At 43.3% G+C, this 20540-nt stretch overlaps 1 protein-coding gene across 1 annotated transcript in view; it reads right to left on the reverse strand.

Moving 5' to 3' along the window:
- The window catches only part of srgap2 (SLIT-ROBO Rho GTPase activating protein 2), a 52682-nt gene that overhangs the window by 19934 nt on the left and 12208 nt on the right, over positions 1–20540 (reverse strand). The window contains 1 exon segment of the mRNA XM_056437459.1: positions 1105–1297. Within this exon segment, the coding sequence (XP_056293434.1) occupies positions 1105–1297 (193 nt within the window).

Here is a 20540-nt window from a genome sequence, read left to right on the forward strand (position 1 = left end):
TCTCCTTGTGCAATGACTCACATCTGTTCCTTGCACTTTGACTCTGGAAGATGCAACAGAGAAATGCATGGAAGGAGGAGGAGTGGCATTTACTGAAAGGCTCATCTTTGTTAATCCAAGAGTAAGCGGTTGCTGATAACGTACAGCTGTCCTATCATGACACACGTTGTGTGGCTACTCGTGTCCCCACGGGTTGTTAGAAAAACAACGCAGTATCGCAGTAATTATGTATTAATGACCCACAGCCCCTTCACATCAACAGCGGAGATCAGTCACTTTCATTGAAAAGTGTTGACACTTTTGCACGTGTTAGACCGTAGAACATCATCCCTGATGGCAAATCCAAGTCACATGCTGAAACACGGAGGAGTGAGGATGCAAGGAGGCATAATTAGCTCAAAGCAAAGCACCCTCTCTGCCTCCATTTATCAGGGGTATATTGTAGCTGTGGTTTATGATTATCTAGCAGTTCAGTGTATCCTTCCCCACAGGGGAAAAAAAGGCAGCTCTCTTCAACCAAAAACCACGAGATAAATAGTAGACCACATCACGCTGCTAAAGCGGAAGAGTGCATGTGAGAGAGACAGACAAGAGGGAGATAGCTTGACCTTCTTTGGGGGAGAGAATCCCTGTTTGGGCAAAGTTTACACACACAGCAGGACACTGCAAAAATAGTCAGAGCACAAAATCACCACCTGGCCATTTCTGGCAAAGTTACAGACACACAGACAGACACGCACACACAGACACAGACACAGACACAGACACACACACACCGCTAATAATAAAAGTGAGCATCCTAATGAAATGTTCAATCTATAAAACAGTTGGAGTTTTTTATTATATCAAACTGGGAAGCAGTGAGTGCTTAAAGTCTCCCTCACTTGCTTGGTCACCTTTTTCTCTTTCTTAAGAAAGAAGCCACTAATCCTGAAAGCGCAAAATTATTATTTCCCCTAATCTTTTTATCGTACTTGTAATCTTCAAAAGGGAAGAATGTTAGCTATCTAACGCACTTAAAATAAAAATAATACATTCATAAGCAACACCATAACAATCTGCTGGCCAGTGTGGTAGTGCCATGTGTGGGCAAGTGTCCCATACTTGAGTAGATGGTCCTTGGTGCTGCGGGTCTTGGTGAGGAACCTCTCTGCCAGCTTCTCAAGGTTGCGGCTGTAGTCCACCTCGATCTCTGCCTTCTTTCTGAAGAAGTCCTGCAGGTCCTGCAGCAGCTGCACCCTCAGCTCACACTGCTGATCCAGACACTTTAGCTGCTCCACCAGCTGGGCACGGATCTCTGTCGGGTGATGGAGAAACAGAGATGAGTTTAATGTCGTTAATTATTATGCAAACCACAATCCTGGATAATCAACACATTGAGGCCACAATGGACAGCCTACACAATGTGCAAGTATCCATACAGCTGGGGAGTAAGCTGTGTACATTACTGTTGACAGTGCAGTGCTATCATTAAATCATTAAGATACATGCCATAACAATGTGTAAGATGTAGAAGTCTATGGCAGTTTCCTTGTGACAGCTGATATGGATGAAGCAGAGCTCTAGTGAAACACCTCGCAGGGCCATGACACAGCAGCCTGGAGTCTTCGCTGAAATCCCCTCACCTCCCACCAGTCTGCAAACCATAGACATGCATGTCTGTACATCATCATATTTGAAAGCATCTGTGCATTCTCTGGTGCGCGATCAGCTTTTCCTCTTCCAAACACAGAGATCTCCAGAGGCAGTCATTTATTCTAGCGTATCACTTTTCTGTTTCCTCCTGCCTCCTTCCCCTCTCCTCCTACCCTGCTGCTCTCCATTCTCAGCTCAAATTAATAGTGCACTCAATGCAGACACACTCAGTAACCATATTCAATCACTGGTACAAAAATGTCTTCTGGAGGGTCCCACTGCAGTTACAGACTGGGTCAAAGAAAGCGCCTGCAGCAACACGTGCACACGTAGACACCCAAGGACGCACACATTATGATGGTGATACGCTGGATCAGTGCTGACAGCTGACAGATTAATGCTATGCTCTCATAGCTGCCTGCCAATGCAGAGGAGGCTGCACATACTTTGAAAAGAGTTAAGAAACAAAGCACACAGACACACACACACAGACACACACACACACACACAAACAAACACTCATAATGCCAGCCTGTGCAGTTGTATCATGACGAGTGTACCGCAGCTGTCCTACCTTTACACCGCTGGCTGTAGAAAAAGCGGACGGTTTTGGCTTCCATCCTGGCCTCAGTGCACTGTAGACTCACATATGCACTAATGCATTCAAACACACACAATCACAGGCAGACAGACAGTCAGCCAGCCGGATGACAGCGACTGTCGATGTTGCTTTTGTGTTTAACAGCTGAGAAAGCAGTTTCTCGTTACCACAAAGAAGTAGGATATATAAATCTGTCTGTGACCATACCTCCCCCCCCCCCCCATCTGCCCACTACTCCCTCCTACTCTCTCAAACATAGCAAAACATCGTGCCACTAGCCAGCGGCTGTGTCTTCTCACAGTAATTAATTATTTACTGATGAAAAGGCCAGAACAGAGGAGTTTTGTGGCATTATGACACTACGGCGCAAACACTCACATACGCAACAAATAAATGCACACACACGGTCTGCGAATGTGCTAATGACCTGTTGTGAATATCTGCTTCGACAACACATGATATTGTCTCGTGGTTCGTCTGTGTACGTGTCCATGTGTAATTTCCTCATTGCGCAGGATGGGGAGTGATTCAGTGTCCCGCCTCTCAAGGCTGCGACACGGAACCTCGAGATGCTGTCCTTGTAATCAACCGACCCAATGTAACAACACTCGACACATGCACAGACAAATCAAAAACAAGCGCTCCTATCCATAAGGAGTGTAAGAAAGTGAAAGAAAGCATCAGGTAATTTGCATGAGGTGCATCTAGAGGGGTTTAGGGGTCCCAGGAGACCTTGATATTTAGAGGGGAGATTTAATAAATGTAACAGGTCGGCCATGCACTGCGGCCCCAAAGCCTCTCTCTGGCCCCTAACAGTCACATGATGAAAATGTATTCTGGTAAGAATCCATTTATAAAAAATATGGCTGTGTGGCTCAACCAAAGTCAACCCTGAGCTCTCGACACTATACCTTGTTGATACTGGCTGTCAAAAATTTTTTCCCTGAGAGGTCCTAAAATGTCTTTATCCATCTCAAAGCCTTTTCCCCTAACAGGAGAGTAGTGTGAGCTGATATACAGTGAACTTGATACCGCAAAGAGGAAAGATGGATGCGGGTCTTCCTTTCCACCCCATTCCTCTGTTATGGTCATCATCCCCATAGCCAGTGAGAAGTCGGATGTGAACTGGAATGTGACGCCTCCACTCCCTCCAGACAACCCAGTCCCATTTTCCAGGCAGATGAGAGCAGGTCTTGTAATCAGGCTCTGGGATTCTACTTTACTGATGCTCTCATTTCTCTTTTTTTAATTCCCTCCTCCTCCTCCATCTCCATTTCCTTCTCTGTCTGTAGCGCTGAGGGCTGTCTGGCTATGTCTCTAAGAGCCTTGTCCTTATATACTTTGAACTTTGTTCACCAGTCCCACCAACACCACAAACAAACTCAACACGACTCAACAAACAACACAAGAAGATGGATGCAAATCTTTAAAGGAGCTCTTCTTCTCGTTGTTCTGCATAAACAGACCCTTGGTGACCTATAGAAGGTATATACATCAATTTCCTCGTTCTTTAGTGGCAAACCATACCAATCTGCCATCATTCATATGTGAATAAAACTGATCAAGCTGCAGAATCCTTCTCTAAAATATGACCAGGAATTTACGGCTGTTTAGGATTTGTTGAGTGCAAACGTTCACAAAGTGCATGGTCAGAGTCGTGTGACCGGAAGGAAATGTAATGCAAAACGAATGTTTTGACGTTGGAATCTTTTTCACAGTGGAACAGCAAACAAATTGGGCCTGCAGAAAAGTGGTGGTGTTCATCCAGATGGATAGTGTTTAGGTTTACAGAACGGCCAGATATTTGACAGGGACAATGCTTCCGAGACAAATGAGACAACATGCTAAGTTGAAGGCAAAGAATAGAAGTACGACGAAGCCCATCTCGCTCTTGGATTCACTGTGAATGCAGTGGGAGATGACGAGAGACCAGCGTGTATTTTATGTCTGAAAACTCTGGCAGCTGGAAGTATGAGATCCAAAACATTAAGAAGACATTCAGAAACATTATACCTCAGTCCCCTCAATAAAAAGTGGTTTGGTGACATTTAAGTGGAAGTTGCATTTGTTATTTGTACGTCCAAAACTACTGAAAGAAATTTTAATGGCACGCTTCTGATCTAGATGTTATTTCAATAAAAGATGGGAAATGTTTCTTCTTCCGAATGAGTGGAATGACATATACAATTGAGAATAGTTTAGTGCAACATTACTGGTGTAAATCTATATAAACGCAGTTATGTACGTTTAGTTACATATAATTCATCAACCCCAGACATATGTCATATGGATCACTGTTTATTCTGATGGCTTTTTCCTGTTTGTTTTCCTTATTTTAATCCAACCCAGTTATTCAGTTTTTTTCAATTCAGTTTATTTGTATAGCCCAATTTCACAAATTACAAATTTGTCTCGGAGTGCTTTACAATCTGTACACATAGACATCTCTGCCCCAAAACCTCACATCGGATCAGGAAAAACTCCCAAATAACCCTTCAGGGGGAAAAAAAGGGAAGAAACCTTCAGGAGAGCAACAGAGGAGGATCCCTCTCCAGGATGGACAGATGCAATAGATGTCATGTGTACAGAAGGACAGATTTAGAGTTAAAATACATTCAATGAATATGACAGTGTATGAATAGTTCATAGTAGGCATATTCCACGATGGAGACCTCCACGATCCATCAGGCAGATGGCGGTAGAGAGGAGGAGTGGGCGGAGTCTCAACAGTGGGTGGAGTCTCAACAGGATAGTGGCGTAGTCGGTAGCAGGAATTCCACGACCCAGATCTCGATGATCCATCAGGCAGATAGGATCTATGTCGTCTCATAGGGTCCGATGACCCCATGAGACGTGAAGTCAAAAGGATTCCGGGGAGAAAGCAGAGTTAGTAACGTGTGATTGCGAGATGAAAATTCATCCCTAAGGAGAGAAAAAAGAGGAGATAGGTGCTCAGTGCATCCTAAACGACCCCCGGCAGCTATAAGCCTATAGCAGCATATCAAGGGGCTGGACCAGGTGAACCTGATTCAGCCCTAACTATAAGCTCTGTCAAAGAGGAAAGTCTTAAGTCTACTCTTAAATGAGGTGACTGTGTCTGCCTCTCGGACTGAAATTGGAAGCTGGTTTCCATAAAAGAGGAGCTTGATAACTAAAGGCTCTCAGTTATAGGAGCCTCCTGTTGGTTTGTTTTGGCACTGAGTGGAGGTGAGGGTGTGGTATTGTGTGTTTAAGTGCGTGATTGACTACCCTCGATATATCTGTCTTTCTGTATAGAAACAATGTGAGCGTGAAACCTCCCTCAAACTGTTTGACTAGTTTTCTTATTGGGACCCAGAAAAGGGAAGATGAAAATAAAGTGAGATGATGGATGGAGACAGTGTATCCCTACTAGAATGACATTACCACTGTGGTAAATGCGGACTGCACAATGTACAGCATCCAAATGTGTGATGTTTTCTTCAAAAAGGGGAAAAGAAAATTGAAAAGTAAATAAAGATACCCCAAAAGTTACATAGTCCTTCTAGCACAATGTGGAAACTGAAAGTCCTGTTTTTACTGCAACATTACCTTTCATAGCTAAAGTCAGCTTGTGCAAGCAAACATAGCATCAGCTTTAGGCTGCTTAGTTGGAACCTGGCAGAAGTGATGGATGCTGTTCAGATACCCTAGATACAGGAGCCACACATACTGCTGCTAGCACTCATACCTGAAGATCACCTTGGGCTATGGGTACAAAAAGTGCACACACAGACACAGACACACACACTCTGACAGCGATGGGACACTTTGAGTCCAAGCTGTCAACCATTCTGACGGCAGCTCTCTAGCCTGCTCTTGGGAGGCCCACCCCAGATCTGTCCCGCTCTATTAATGGACTGTTTGTAGAGAGACAAATACACAGATGCATAGACTTTCACATATACATGGCAACTGTTAAACAAGTAGATGTGACGAATGTTCGAGACAAGGCTTGAACTGGCTGGAGCAGAGGGCAGTGGAATAAAGAAACGACACAGATGCAGCTCCGTTCAAAAGGAAAATGCTGGTTAATTTTGACCATGTTACTAAATAGAGATTAGGATGCATTTATTCAAGTTTCTCTCCACTGGTAGAGTTTCTGATAATGCAAATCCAGTGTCATTCAGTCAGCCACCCCACTATGACTGAATGAATAGAACTGGTTACAAAAACATTGTATGTTCCCAGATCTCAGCAATTACTTTAAAGAGTCCGATGTTGTCATAATCGACAGAAACAAAAGTTAAAATCCAGTACAAAAACATTGTATGTTCCCAGATCTCAGCAATTACTTTAAAGAGTCCGATGTTGTCATAATCGACAGAAACAAAAGTTAAAATCCAGGGAAATGAGACTCAAGTTTTATAAAGCAGGATAATCCTTCAAACACATAACCTCCCCGCCGGCATTGGAGCGCCCACAACCTGTTCCAGGTAATCATTGAACACACTCAACCATGAACTAGTTCCAGGAAAGCCAAGAGAACCAACCAGGTGATCTAGCTTTTGGCGAGGTAGAATATCACCCTTTCTGTTTGTGTGTGTGCACGAGTGAGCATATGTGCACACTGTGTTTAGGCAGTTAGACCTGCTCTTTGTTGCTTCGTGGGCTGATACTGCAGTACAGAGTGGTGCAGAAGAGGAGGATGAGGGGGGGGGGGGGGGGGGGTGGTTTTGAGTTGTACCACTGTGAGCTCATACTATTGTCCTCAGAAGAATGAAAGAAGCAAAAAGAAAAGGAGAAAGAACAGAAAGCAGTGTAAAGGGTGAGTAAAGGGTGGGCTGGGGGGCACAGGGGGGGGGGGGGGGCACTGCGTCACTGTGAATAATATGTCCATTCATCCCGATACACACAGGATGAGAGGACAGACAAAAAGGAAGTCAGTCCGACCAGGAAGGAGCACACGGGAGGGGAGGGTCATACTAAAACAACTACAGGAAACAAGAGTATGTGCATGTGTGTGTGTGCGTGTGCGTGTGGGTGTGGTTGTGTAGCAGGACGGGGGTTGGACTGAGGTGTGTCTGTTTCTTCAAATGAAAGGATATGAAGAAAAACAGGCAGCCGTGGAGTTCACCAGTATAAACCCCCGAAGCAGAAACCAGGCAGGAAAAGAGGAGCGAGAGACAGAAGCAGAGAAACTGGGCCAGGGGTTCGTAGGTTGAAGGGTAGGGGGCGTGTGTGTGTGTGTGTGTGTGTGTGTGTACTCGCAAGTGGATGACGGGGCTACAAGACATCATTTAAGGCAGTTGAATGAGAAGGTAGTATAAAGCCTCAGGTTGCAGGTTGAATTTCCTAATAAGGTTCTTCAGAAGGGTGGAATCTATTAGTTCCAGACATGCCTGTCTAATACTACTGCACTGTACACGCACACACAGAGTAGAGGAAAAGATAGAATTACAGTACAGTAAGTGTTGGAGGGGAAACTATTGCAGGAATGGAAAGATTTCAGCCAATGTCTTTTCCTTCAGTCCGAAATTTCTTCTGAAAACAAACACAGACACACACACACACATACACACTAAAACTTATACAGGCATTTCCTCTCACACCCAGAGCTTGAAACCTTTAGGAAAAGCAGCGTCGTCTTGAGAAGGCAAGTTAACGAGTTTAGTGACTTTCAGACATGGAAAAGCCTCCTGAAGCCAAACCACGGCAGTCCTGCTCTGTGAGGAGAGAGACCGGCCAGCAGGACAGGAGGGATATAAGAGCTACTGTACTCTGTGCTCGACTGCAGCATAAATAAGTCATGAACAGGCGATTTCAGGGAGTTCAAGTTAATGGTGTCCCTTTGGTAAATTAATGGAGAACAAAGTGCTGAAAGATGCATTCAGCTGGATAAAGAAAGCAAGCCTCTGACCTCCCACCGTTTAGTTGTTCCACACACGCACACAAACACGCACACAAAATATTAGCCGACTAACACTCATATGATTTTGTCGGCTAATCAATTAGTTGATCTATAAAACCAAGTTTCTGCACAAAGAATCACGCTAAGGCAATACTTATAATATTGTGTATATCAACAATGTACTCATAAACTTATTGTAAATAAGTCATTCAGCACGAAAAAAAATCTTTACAAACTATTAACGGAGTGAATAAATCTTAGTCGACTATGGTTCAATCACCACTTATATGTCAACATTTTTTTTAAATGATCGTCCACGCGTTTGTTCCATTGACGTTTTTAAAACGATTTTTGTCCATAATACGTGCCTGAAAACAAATATCACATGGCTATTCACGTACACTGGGCCTGCTGGTGTCGGTGCACACAGGAAGTAGATATGTTGCTTAGTTACAGAAAATACAATGAAGTGTCATTGTACTCTACTAATAAAAGGTTGTAACTATTTAAACAGACATATTTCAAGGATAAGTTTTATTTTTGAATTTAGAGCAAAACCTGCATCCTGGTATCTCTCACAAATGTACTTTAAAATGAAAACTTACAAAAAAAGCTTTTACTAGATTATGGAAAAATGCATTTGGTCAACACACGTCTCTTACACGTGTCCTCTGTTTTGTTGTTGTGTGTTCAGACACTCGTAGCTCTGCCGGTGTCTGAAGTCCATTTTGTACTAGATAGCCTTTATGTTTTTGTTTGTTTTACCATTTGTTTGTGGACTTCAAAATAGTTGCGCAGAACAAAATAGGCATTGATTAGAAAAGTAAAAAACTCAATTTTGTGTCAATCGCTCTCCTCAATGCCTCAAACCGTGACTTCAAACGTCCGCTTCGTAGGGCTGTACACGCCGCTCCGCTAATCACTCCACTAACAGCTGCTTCCTTCACATGTTGCAGTGGTAGAATTATAAAATGCTGAATATCACTGAACAGCTGCTGGTATATACAACACGGTCAACAACATCTGGCATCTGTTATTTATGTGAAATTAACCTGGTCGTCAATTTATAACTTTCTTTCCGGCAGCGTAACCAACCAGGTAAGGACATGTCGTGACTAATCAAGTAGCGAAGACGGTTGTCGACAGCATAGTTTTCAAAAGGTCCACAGTTTACCTGTCCACACTAAGTACTAATCCCTGAGTTTTCTGCTGCATTTTGCCTACACCTATGCCTACTACCAACTATGCCATGGCCCTGCTGAGACTCCGCCCACTCCTCCTCTCTACCTCCATCTGCCTGATGGATCATCGAGGTCTGGATCGTGGAATATGTCTACCACCAACTATTCATACACTGTCATATTTATTGATTGTATTGTTACTGTGTTTTAATTTGTGTATAATGATTCCTTCTGTACACATTACATCTATTGCACCTGTTCATCCTGGAGAGGGATCCTCCTCTGTTGCTCTCCTGAAGGTTTCTTCACTTTTTCCCATGAAGGGTTGTTTGGGAGTTTTTCTTGATCCGATGTGAGGTTTTGGGACAGGGATGTCTATATGTACAGATTGAAAAGCACTCTGAGACAAATTTCTAATTTGTGAAAATGGGCTATACAACTAAACTGAATTGAATTGAATTTTCAAATGCCTCCATTTGTGGGGTTCTAAAACTCTGGAGTAGTGTGGCGTAAACGTAGTGAAAGTTATGCATTTTTAATAATGTAAACGTAGTGTGGATGTAGCCGAAGACCAAGAGGGTCGATTCGTCGACTAATAAACTGCCTCAACTCTGCATACACCAATGATGACACAGGAAATAGATTTTGAAAGTAGGGCTCACTGACATAAAAGGCCCAAATCTGTGCTTTTGGGAAAAATTTCCATCATCATTTGTAAATGTCTTTTTAATAATAAATGATCAAAGTTTCAAGAAGACAGAAAATGCCTCCAAAAAAAATAGCTGGACATTAGGTTAGGAAATGCTCTTGCAGTTTGACAAAACTGAAAAAGAGGAGAAGAGCTTGCTGGGTTATAACCAAACTGGGCAACACATTTGTCTACCTGCCAGCAACCACCAAATCTTACATAATGTTTCATTTGTTAAAGCCGCAAATAAATAAAAAACTCTCATGTTATGGGGGGGTTATATGCTGAAACATTTCTTGGTTCTACAGAGTGGACTTTATTCTTATTGCTTTGTGGAAATCAACATTACACATGTTGCACCCTTCAGAGAGAAAGGAGTAAAGGGGGTGACAGGGAGAAACTTATTGCAGGGGTGGGGGAGAGTGTGTGTGTGTGTGTGGGGGGGGGGGGGGGGTGAGGTAGTACTCAGCAGGGGTACATTCCTCTGCACTTCTACTCAGATCAGGAAGTCATTAACCCTTTCCTAGCTAAAAGGTGAGGCTCTCGTCAGGGTTCCTCGTCAGGGTTCCTCGTCAGGGTTCCTTGCACTCTGCACTCAGTGAGATGGGTCAGGGGTCATAGGTCGCAAAGCTACCGGAGGGAGTCATTCTCCCAAGTCAACCAACTGATGACAAAGCACCTACAACGAGATGAATCAATTTCACTGCAGAATATAGAACTTTTAATTCATGCTGCTACCTGAATCTAATGTTATATATGATCAATCTTTCCAGGAGGATATTCTACGTCACAACACTTCACCCTCCTGACACCAGCAGCCCTTTACAACCATCTCAGGTTTCGATTCCTCTCCTGTGGTGGCAGAGGGGTTGCACTGTTGGAGATTGGGGGTTGGGATCTCTCTATGCATAATGAAAAAGGCTGCTTATCAAAAGTTAACTCCTCGCCCATATACAGCCCCTGCCTTCTCTACTAACCCAGTTTGGAAAAGGCAATGACAGAATGTGCGTGTTGGGGGAGGAAGAACGTCTCACAAAGACTGAGGATAGATGAGATATAAATTAAATTGGAGTTGCAAACAGTAGACAGATTCAATATGAAAATAGTTACTGTGTGGGGAGACTAATAGTTTCGATTAGTTTATTTTAATTAACGGTTAGTGATTTAAGTAATTTGAAATGCTAAACATTTCAGCTTCTTAATTGTGAGAACTTGCTGCTTATATTTATAATATATGATAAGAAACTGAACATCTTTAGGATTTTGAGTCACTGGTTGGACAAAGCACACCTTGGACTTCAGGAAATGGTGCTGGGATTTTCGGTCACAAATATTTTTCTGCAAAAAGCCAAAGTAGCTTGTTTTGTCTGTTTCTTACAGATATAAATGGAGTAAAACAGCAACATTAAATGACAATTCAAATGGTTGACTAATTGTTGCCGGACTAAATGAGGTTACACACTATCTAACAATTCCGAAATCCACATGATGTTTGACAGGCCTTAAGGCTAATGTATGTGTGTATGTGTGGTTCATCCTCAAGGGTACTATCCACCTGATGTCACCTCTAGCTCCTGTTTCTCCGGACACAGCCATCTGGGCCTCAGTCTGTTCCAACAGCCTTCATCTCTGTCCCTCCTCTCCAATTCTCTCTCACTCACTCAGTCACACTCTCACACACACACAACCACATACACACACACCCATGCACGCAACCACACACACACACACACCATGACAGTGGAGTGACCTACGCCATCTGTCTGAGGAGGAATGGGTAGGTATCAGACACAAACAGCATATATACCGCAGCCTCACCCCGGTCGTATGGATGTGAATGAATGTTGGTGGTGGTTGGAGGGGCCGTAGGCGCTGATTGGCTGCCACGCTTCCGTCAGTCTGCCCCAGAGCAGCTGTGGTTACTGATGTAGCTTACCACCACCGGGATGACTGTGTGTGTGTGTGTGACCTCTGGACTCTGTAAAGTGACTTCGGGTGCCTTGAGAAGCGCAATACAAGTGAGTCATCCTACTGTGTGTGTGTGTGTGTGTATGCGTTTGTGTACGTGTGTCTTTTCAGTTTTTCAAAATAACCAATGCAGAACACCCCCCTTAATCAGTTTAACAGCCAATCAGGGGATTTGACTAATCCACAACTCAACCATGGTAGGGAGCCCACTGAGTGTCCGTGTGTCCGCATGAGTAGTCTGTCCGACAGTGTGTGTTGAAAATTAAATCAACCTCGACAATCTTGGACGGGCCCCCGTTCAGCATCAAGCATTACAGGAAGCATCCAAGACACAGGATTACCTTCAACTACCTTCAAACAGCGACGGATGGGCATAGGATATATTTCATGTGCAGACACATTTTTAGGTGGGTAAAGGATTAATTCTCAGCTTTATTAGCAGGTTAACACTTGTCATAATTTCAGTGAATGAGTTTGTAATGACTCTCTACTTCTAGATTGAACAGTCATCAATCATTCTTCATTCCTTCGTATTTCTTCTTTCACTCCTGTCAGACTTAGTCTGGTCAGCACCAATGACTCATGGGGACCTTGACCGCTTCGTGTGCATGTACGTAAAGGCCCCCTTGAGGGAAGCATCGGTGCTTTGAAGCCTAACACAGTGTGTAATAGCCTCCCTCTGTCATCTAATAACTGTGCATGACAGCCTCTGTTACACAGCAAACCACACACACACACACACACACACACACACATACACATAGACATACTCACATACACACACACACACACTCTCTAAACATGTGTACGTGACTGGTATGTATGCAGCAGACTGTTATCACTCCATTCCAAGAGACATCAGCGGCATGCCGAAAATGGACGCAGGGGAAAAAATGTTAGAGATGGAGATAGAGAATACAGTGAGAGTTGAGGGCGGGCAGCGAGTTAAAGGCTGTATTTGCTGATGGCTGCCGATCTTTATCTGAGTGCCAGTGGAAGGCAGCGGGGCTGGGGGGAAAAGAAAGGGGGAATTTGTCACATCAGACAAAGGACGAGACCAAGAACAGCAGTCGAAAGCATGAGATACAATCGCCACATCCACCATGAGGTCACGTCATCGCTGTTTCCAACAAGCTTCTTCCCCAGACAGAGGCGGGGAGGGACGGGCAGAGGCTTCACGGCTTTACGAGATAGAGTGATGCAGTGGGAGGAGCACCAACCACATGTAAATGTGGCCCAATAAAATATGTGCACAAGTGTGTACATATGTTTTTTTTAATCCTGATGAATCCTCTGATCTTCTTAACTTTTTATTTCTCATGTATCAACACTTGTTTGCTTCCACCATTGCCTTGTAGGAGATTTGGGATAATTGTGGAATAATTGCAAAACTGCTGAACATTTTTGGTATCAGTGTGTTAATCAACAGGAAGTAAAATGTCAAACAAATGTGAGGCTTTACTTTTTTTAATCTATTCTTTATCACTGCAAATTGTTTCACAAACAATATATACTTTTCTGAATTTGAATCAACAATGAATTAATCAATTAAACAGTTGTGAGATTAACATATAGGGAAACTAATCATTGGTTGCACCCAGAAACCATAACACTAAATGCATTTATATAAAACTCCCGAGCGTATTGATCTGCCTGTATGTGACAAAAACTGATACATTGTACGACAAAGCTATGACAGCTCCTCTTATATGGAGGTAAAAGCTGTAGATGTGAGTCAGAGAGTGTTTGGCTCTCAACCCGTCTTCCCTGAAGGCAGAAAAAGCTGAATCAGGATCAGCCTATGCAGCAACTAAAATCACCCACCCTCCCTTTTTCTGCATCCGTTCTCTATAACCTCGCTCCGGAGGGATAATTCATTCTCACGCTTGCTAATGTGCGATGTACATGTATAAGGGAAAATTGGCCTTGCTGTGTAATGACTCCTGCAGAGGCTACCGCTCAGAGAGTCTGGGTTTGCCGGCAGTGACAGGCTGGCCAATGAAATATGGCCATCATTTCAACCAGGCGGCAGTCTGTCACAAGAGCCCTTGCGGATACCAAACCTGGATACGTAACAAACAGTTAGGCTGGGCATGAGAGAAGATTAGAGCCCCACCCTACATACGCCTCAGCCCATGGAGAATGTAGCATTGCGGTATAAACTTTCACTGAAAACAGGGGGCCTAATAGCAAAAATGTTTTCCCACAGTAAAGATCACCTTCAGCCAGCCAGTTAAATTCTTCATCACTTACATTCCCACCTGCTCACATAGCCATCCGGGCATTTGTCTGAGTGCTGCAGAGACATGGGCTGGGAGAGAGAGAGAGAAAGTGAAAGTGGGCCAATCTGCAAAAAGAAACAAGGGACTCCGGCTCAGAATTATTATTTTTTGTTGCTCCCCTTGTTCCGTTTCTCTGAAGCATTGTTTGGTCTTTAGCTGTTTTACATTTAGTGTCTCTCATAATAAAAAAACAACCCTGCTATCTTGAAGTAGACCAACAAGCATAATTATATGTGTATATAAATATATGTAATTTTTTTTCTTTTCTTGCTTTACTTTTCTTTTGTGTAGGGGCTTTTTACTCTAAGGCTCGGTGTAAACAGCTCGTCATGACCTATGCTGAGATCAGGGTCAGCTGCTTGGTGGAAAAATAACAGTGAATATATTATCAATCTCTACTGGTCCAAAACAAAAAGTGACCATTGTTTCCCTTTAATTTGGACTTTTAGTAATGCTTCACAATTTATTTAATTTATTAACTAAAGAAATGTGTTTATTGTTGATATTTGACAGCATAAGGAGATGCATGCAGCATCAAGTGGGTTGCTCTCTCCAATCACCAATCAAATATTCTTATTATACTGCTGGTTAAGTTTGTGGGTAATTTAGGTTATTGTCTGTCTCTTTTTTAATTTAATTTTGAAATACCAAGACTGGAGTGAGAAGTGTCTTAAGCTTTGTTAATACATCCGCAGACGATGAGCGAGCGCCAGGAACGGAGGCGTTTATAATCTATGCGCTGCATTATTCTCCGAAACTTCAGAGGGCGTATAAACGAAATGACCTGCAAAGGCAATGCGTGTAACCCAGAGGTATGCCCATAGACTGTAGGTGACAACAGCCATATATTAAACTCCACAATGCCGAGGAGGGATTATAATTATCTGTAAACTCATATTTAAATATATTCATGTGTGACAAGCATTAAAAAAATAAAGGTTGAAAATCCTTTAAACCATTTGATTTGGCTAGCAAAATAATCTAAAGACATGTAAATAGTGTTTTTATTAATGAATTAGTTTGAACTTGAATGTGACAAATATAGGAAGTATAAACTAACCTTTCAGCCATGAGGATCACATTTAGCCAGTCAGAATGTGATCACAGTAATCCTCAGATCAAAGTAATAGCTTGGAGACGGGTCATAGCCTGTCACTAATATACACTAAGAACACACACACTGATCCACATGTCCTGCCTGCAGCTGGTGACATGGGGAGCTCATAGGCCCTCAAGTCCTAATGAAATAAACATGTCTACTTGGTGGACAAGTGGTCAGAATGAGGACTACGGTCATTGTTCAGTTCACCGTGACACTACCACAAGGTTATAGACCACTTTCTATTCAGACACACACCTTTTGTTAGAAATTAGCCTTTAATTAATAAGTGGGTTTTCTAGACAGAGTTGGAAAATTAGCTTATAGAAAAGGCACAAGAAAGGTCTTTCATTTCAGCTGGCGTAATATGAAAGTAAAACTTATACTAATCACTGCATTCTAGTTAGACAAACTCATTGCATACTCACAGATGCATTTAAAAATATATATATTATGGGTTACAGCATGAAATGTATACCTGAGTTAAAACTGTGATCATAAAGCAGTTGTTTCAAAGCGGTCCGACTGTGTTTCCACCATCCAAAGACACAAAATGATGTGAATGCAGCAACTGGCCGAGGGTTTAGAAGTGGAGCATGGCAGTGCTTTCTATTTCCTTTAACAGGATGAGCTGCAGCGCAGAGACACAAATAAACTTTACGAGATTGTAAAGAACTTATAATAAGACCTGACTGGCAGTGTAGGGATGCAGGGCACTGTTACACTCTTCACACTCCTTTTAACATTGGGGATTTGTAACAGCCAGAGGCCAGTAACAAAAGGAAAAAAGGTAAAGAGCACAAAAACAGTAATGTTTGAGCTGCTTTAATACAATCTTTTGTTTTGACCAAAATGTATGAATGTTGTAAGAAGGTAACAAGGCATACGGAGCAGCAAAGCCTCCCGTGAGGCAAGTGTGGGATTTGGTGTACACACTCGTTACATAGTTGGGGTGCATCAGACTGAATCGATCTCCCTGCCGCAGGGCGAATCAGTGTCATTTAAACTCACTGCCCAATTAAAATGTGGTCTTTATAAACCACAGCATTACAGACTACATTATCCTGCAGTGCAGAAAACACAAATGAGCCTGAAGCAAATCTTCCTCGTACTTGGAGGGTAAGAACAACAAACAGTAAAGTCGGAAAGCATAACCGACCAAAATCTTCCCAGAGATCCTCCCAGATTTCACACTGAGAGGATACTTAGTGGACCTGTTTGTAAACCACTGCAGAGTGCGGAGCGCTCACCTGAGGTCAGCCCGAGGACGCGCTGACACCATGAACACAGCCTTTGTGCTACTCAAACACACACACACACACACACATAAACGCTATTGTTTTGCTTTCTCACACAAAACTGCCTACATAGCAAACATGGTTGTATACCACCCACATGATTGTCCCGACAGCTCAGATATCAACACCTCGTGGGTCGTAATCGTCATTGTCTGATAGTCACCACAGTAAGCTGAGGATAGACTGTCATGGATGCAGCCTGAAAAGCCACGACTTACCTAAGAACTGGTTCTGTTTTTTGATTGAGACCGACCATGCAGTGGGGACAGGGGCTCTGTGCTCCATCAACCAAATGCAAGGTCAGCCACAGTTGCTGATCCTGTCTACGTTTTGTTGAAGAACACCACCAATGCCATCCAGGAAACACCTTCTGCAGTCCAATTATAATCCTGTGTGGTATTGTGCCAAGTCTGCCATTTACACATTATTGCTGTGATTATTGATTTCTAACTGTAAAATCCTCCCTAAAAGTATTGGATTATTTATTTCAGTCTCATCATCTGTAACTGCAATAACCTGCTCATTCCCACGCAGACTCTTGTGCTTTCGTCCGTTTGAACTGTTGACATTTTTAAGTGGATGTTGTTAACTCAGATTCTGTCTTCACTCCACCTTCCTGAGGAGGAAGGTCAATGATGGACAAAACTTCTGGAAGTATCAGAATCTTGGATTCAGAGTCTAGCGCCCTGCTCCTGACATCACTACGATAGGCCCTGTGGTCCTACTGTACGAGTTAATGTCAATCTTCCTGCCCTTTGACACCATGGGAGCCTGGAATCTTGTGAGCTTCAGACATATGATAGAAAACAAAGCTGTCTTTACTCCCAAATGGAAAGCCCTGATACCAAGAGAAGACGCCCATCCAGTGAGAGGAAAGCGAACACAGGGTCGACAACTCTACACAGCGTGTGTGTCCTATTTGTGATGCGATATTTGTGTGTCAGAGAGGGGACGGGTCGGACGCAGCTCAACACAATGAAGTGCTGCAGTGTGGGCGGCCACACCCTTTCCTTCTTGCTCCCCTCCACGGCCTCCTTCACGGCCCCTCGAAACTGCCTTGGCGAGAATTATAAAGAATTGGACAGAGGGAGTGGACACTCAGGAATGAAATCCCTGATATGTGAAAACATTAAATTAAATAATAATAAAAAAGTGAGACAGAAAGGAAAACAGTAGGGCAAAAATAGACACGAATGGCTCTAGGTAATGAAAAGTGAGAGGTTTGAAAGATACTCAGTTAGAGTTGTCGAAACATGACAGGAACCGAGGAGAGACAAAGTGGGCAGAACTGAGCGAAAAGGGGGGAGGGGGTAAGAGAAACAAAATGGGGGTATAAAACAGTCTAACAGAAGGCAGAGAAAGACAAGAGGAATCTAAAGGGAGGGAAAGAGAGAAAAGGAATTGCTGTCTGTAGCATAGTGTTCAGCAATGTGCTGCTGAATTATTGATGCTGCTTCAGTTTTGAGGGGCAAGCACTTTCACACACGGTGTAATCTCTGCATCATAAACATGCACGCACACATTCACAGAGCTGTTGAGCCGTTGCCAGTATATCTGCGAGCGATCCTCCCTCCGGAAGGCAGGACTGAGGGTCTGTGGCTGGCAGGGGAGAAGAGTGGAGGTCAAAGGTCCCAGCAGACTAGGGGAAGAGACATGTGGCCCACACCTGTTCTAAATTTGCCCCCAGGGGAATCACACTGACAGATCATCTCGAGACCGACAAGGTAAAGCGAGGGAGTCATTAGTGCCATTTATTGTTCAACAATTCTCTCTAGTTTGACAGCCTACAAAGAGCTCTTGCCTTGCTTTCCTTTTTACCTTCCCTGCCTGAGTTTTTCTCCCTCCCTGGCTTCTTATCCGCAGAGGAAGCCTTTTTGATCTAGCAGAGTCCTGCTGTTTTGACTCCACAGCTCCCAGAAATCGGGAATTCACTCCCCCCCACCCCCCCCCCTCTCTCTCTCACATACACTAAAGGAGGGAGCTCCCGCATTTTCTTTCTGTGCCCCCACTCCTCCAGAAAGAAAAAAATGAAAATCACAGACCGTCCTTCCTCTCCCTGGTAGAAATCAGAGGAACAGTCTCCCTGTTGTACCAAAGACAACAAAATAATTCATGAATTCAAAATGGCTTCGATGCTGTTGAAGCTGTGCTGAGGCCAGCTGTGCTGTGTGCATATGGAGCATGATGAACGTAAGCTATGACAGCAACAAATTTCCCTCTGAGGACTGTGGTCATCATTGTCATCCCCGGTAAGAGCAAACACAATGGAGAGGGACACAGCCAGGGACCTGACTCACACATACTGTAAGCCTTCCTGGCCATTATCGGTGACAGAGATGCTGGAAACAATGGGCATTATGTGTCAACGTGTTGTGTGGAGATACAATACTGGCTTTAAGTCTGCCAAAAACATCACTGCAGGTTTGTTTTTCTGGAATTCTGTGTGATTTTTTGTTTGTACACAATCTCCCTAAAGAGTTGCTGTAACACATTACCTTGTCGCTCTACCCCCCAAAATGGTCAAAAGCCCTGTAAAGAGGAAATAATGCGTTTGTCTTTTCTTGTATTATAGTTAAATTTATTTTGCTCAAATACCAGGCTATAAATATAAATGCTATTCATGACAAGCATTTGACTAGACGCAATAAACACTCAATGTAAAACATTCTCTAGCAAATTATATTGTTTGTTCGGCCTTTTGTGCCTTAGATCGGCCTTAGTATGTGTACACCCTGACACAAGGTGTTATAGTTGCATACCAACACACAAGTTATTAACGTGTGCATATTGAAAGACAAAAGCCAGAATGTGCACATTTCAAGTAAAGGTATTGCCCCACTAGAGAGCTGTGCTCACTAAATGCGGGGCTACTTGTGGTTCCTAGAGTCTTAAAACATAGGATGGGAGCCAGAGCCTTCAAGTTCAAGTTTCAAGTTTCAAGTTTCAAGTTTTTATTGTCACATCCCCTTTTATACAAGTATAATCGGTTTGTGAAATTCTTATGTGCAAAACACCCGACAGCAGTAGCAGACTAAAAAGCTGTTATCAAGCTGCTCTTTTATGGAACCAGCTTCACCTTCAGTCCGGGAGGCAGACACAGTCACCTCATTTAAGAACAGACTTAAGACTTTCCTCTTCGATAGTGCTTATAGTTAGGGCTGAATCAGGTTCACCTGGTCCAGCCCCTAGATATGCTGCTATAGGCTTATAGGCTGCTGGGGGACGTTTAGGATACACTGAGCACCTGTATCCTCTTCTTTCTCTACTTATGGATACTTTTTCATCTCTCTATTGCACGTTATTAACTCTGCTTTCTCTCCGGAGTCCTTGTGACTTCACGTTTCATAGGGTCCATTGGACCTGGCTGGGTCTGATGCCATGGCGCTGCTGATGCCCCGCCCACTCCTCCTCTACCTCCATATGCCTGATGGATCACGGAGGTCTGGATTGTAGAATGTGCCTACTACCAACTATGCCATGGCCCTGTTGATGCTCTGCCCACTCCTCTCTACCTCCATCTGCCTGATGGATCATGGAGGTCTGGATCGTGGTCCATGCCTACTACCAACTATTCATACACTCTGTCATACTCATTGAATGTGTTTTAACTCTAAATCTGTCCTTCTGTACACATTACATCTATTGCACCTGTTCATCTTGGAGATAGATCCTCCTCTGTTGCTCTCCTGAAGTTGTATTCCCTTTGTTTCCCTGTGAAGGGTTGTTTGGGAGTTTTTCCTGATCTGATGTGAGGTTCTGGGACAGGGATGTCTATGTGTACAGATTGTAAGGCAAATGTGTAACTTGAAAAATAAACTGAATTGAATTGAATTGTCAAATCAATAAGGGCTGAAATTGTAAGTAATATAAACGCTTCAACAGCAGACTCACAAGTTTGGATGTCTGAGGCAAGTAGTTC

The sequence above is a fragment of the Pseudoliparis swirei genome, chromosome 18 (genome assembly GCF_029220125.1).
Source record: "Pseudoliparis swirei isolate HS2019 ecotype Mariana Trench chromosome 18, NWPU_hadal_v1, whole genome shotgun sequence".
In the NCBI taxonomy this organism is placed as follows: Eukaryota; Metazoa; Chordata; class Actinopteri; order Perciformes; family Liparidae; genus Pseudoliparis; species Pseudoliparis swirei.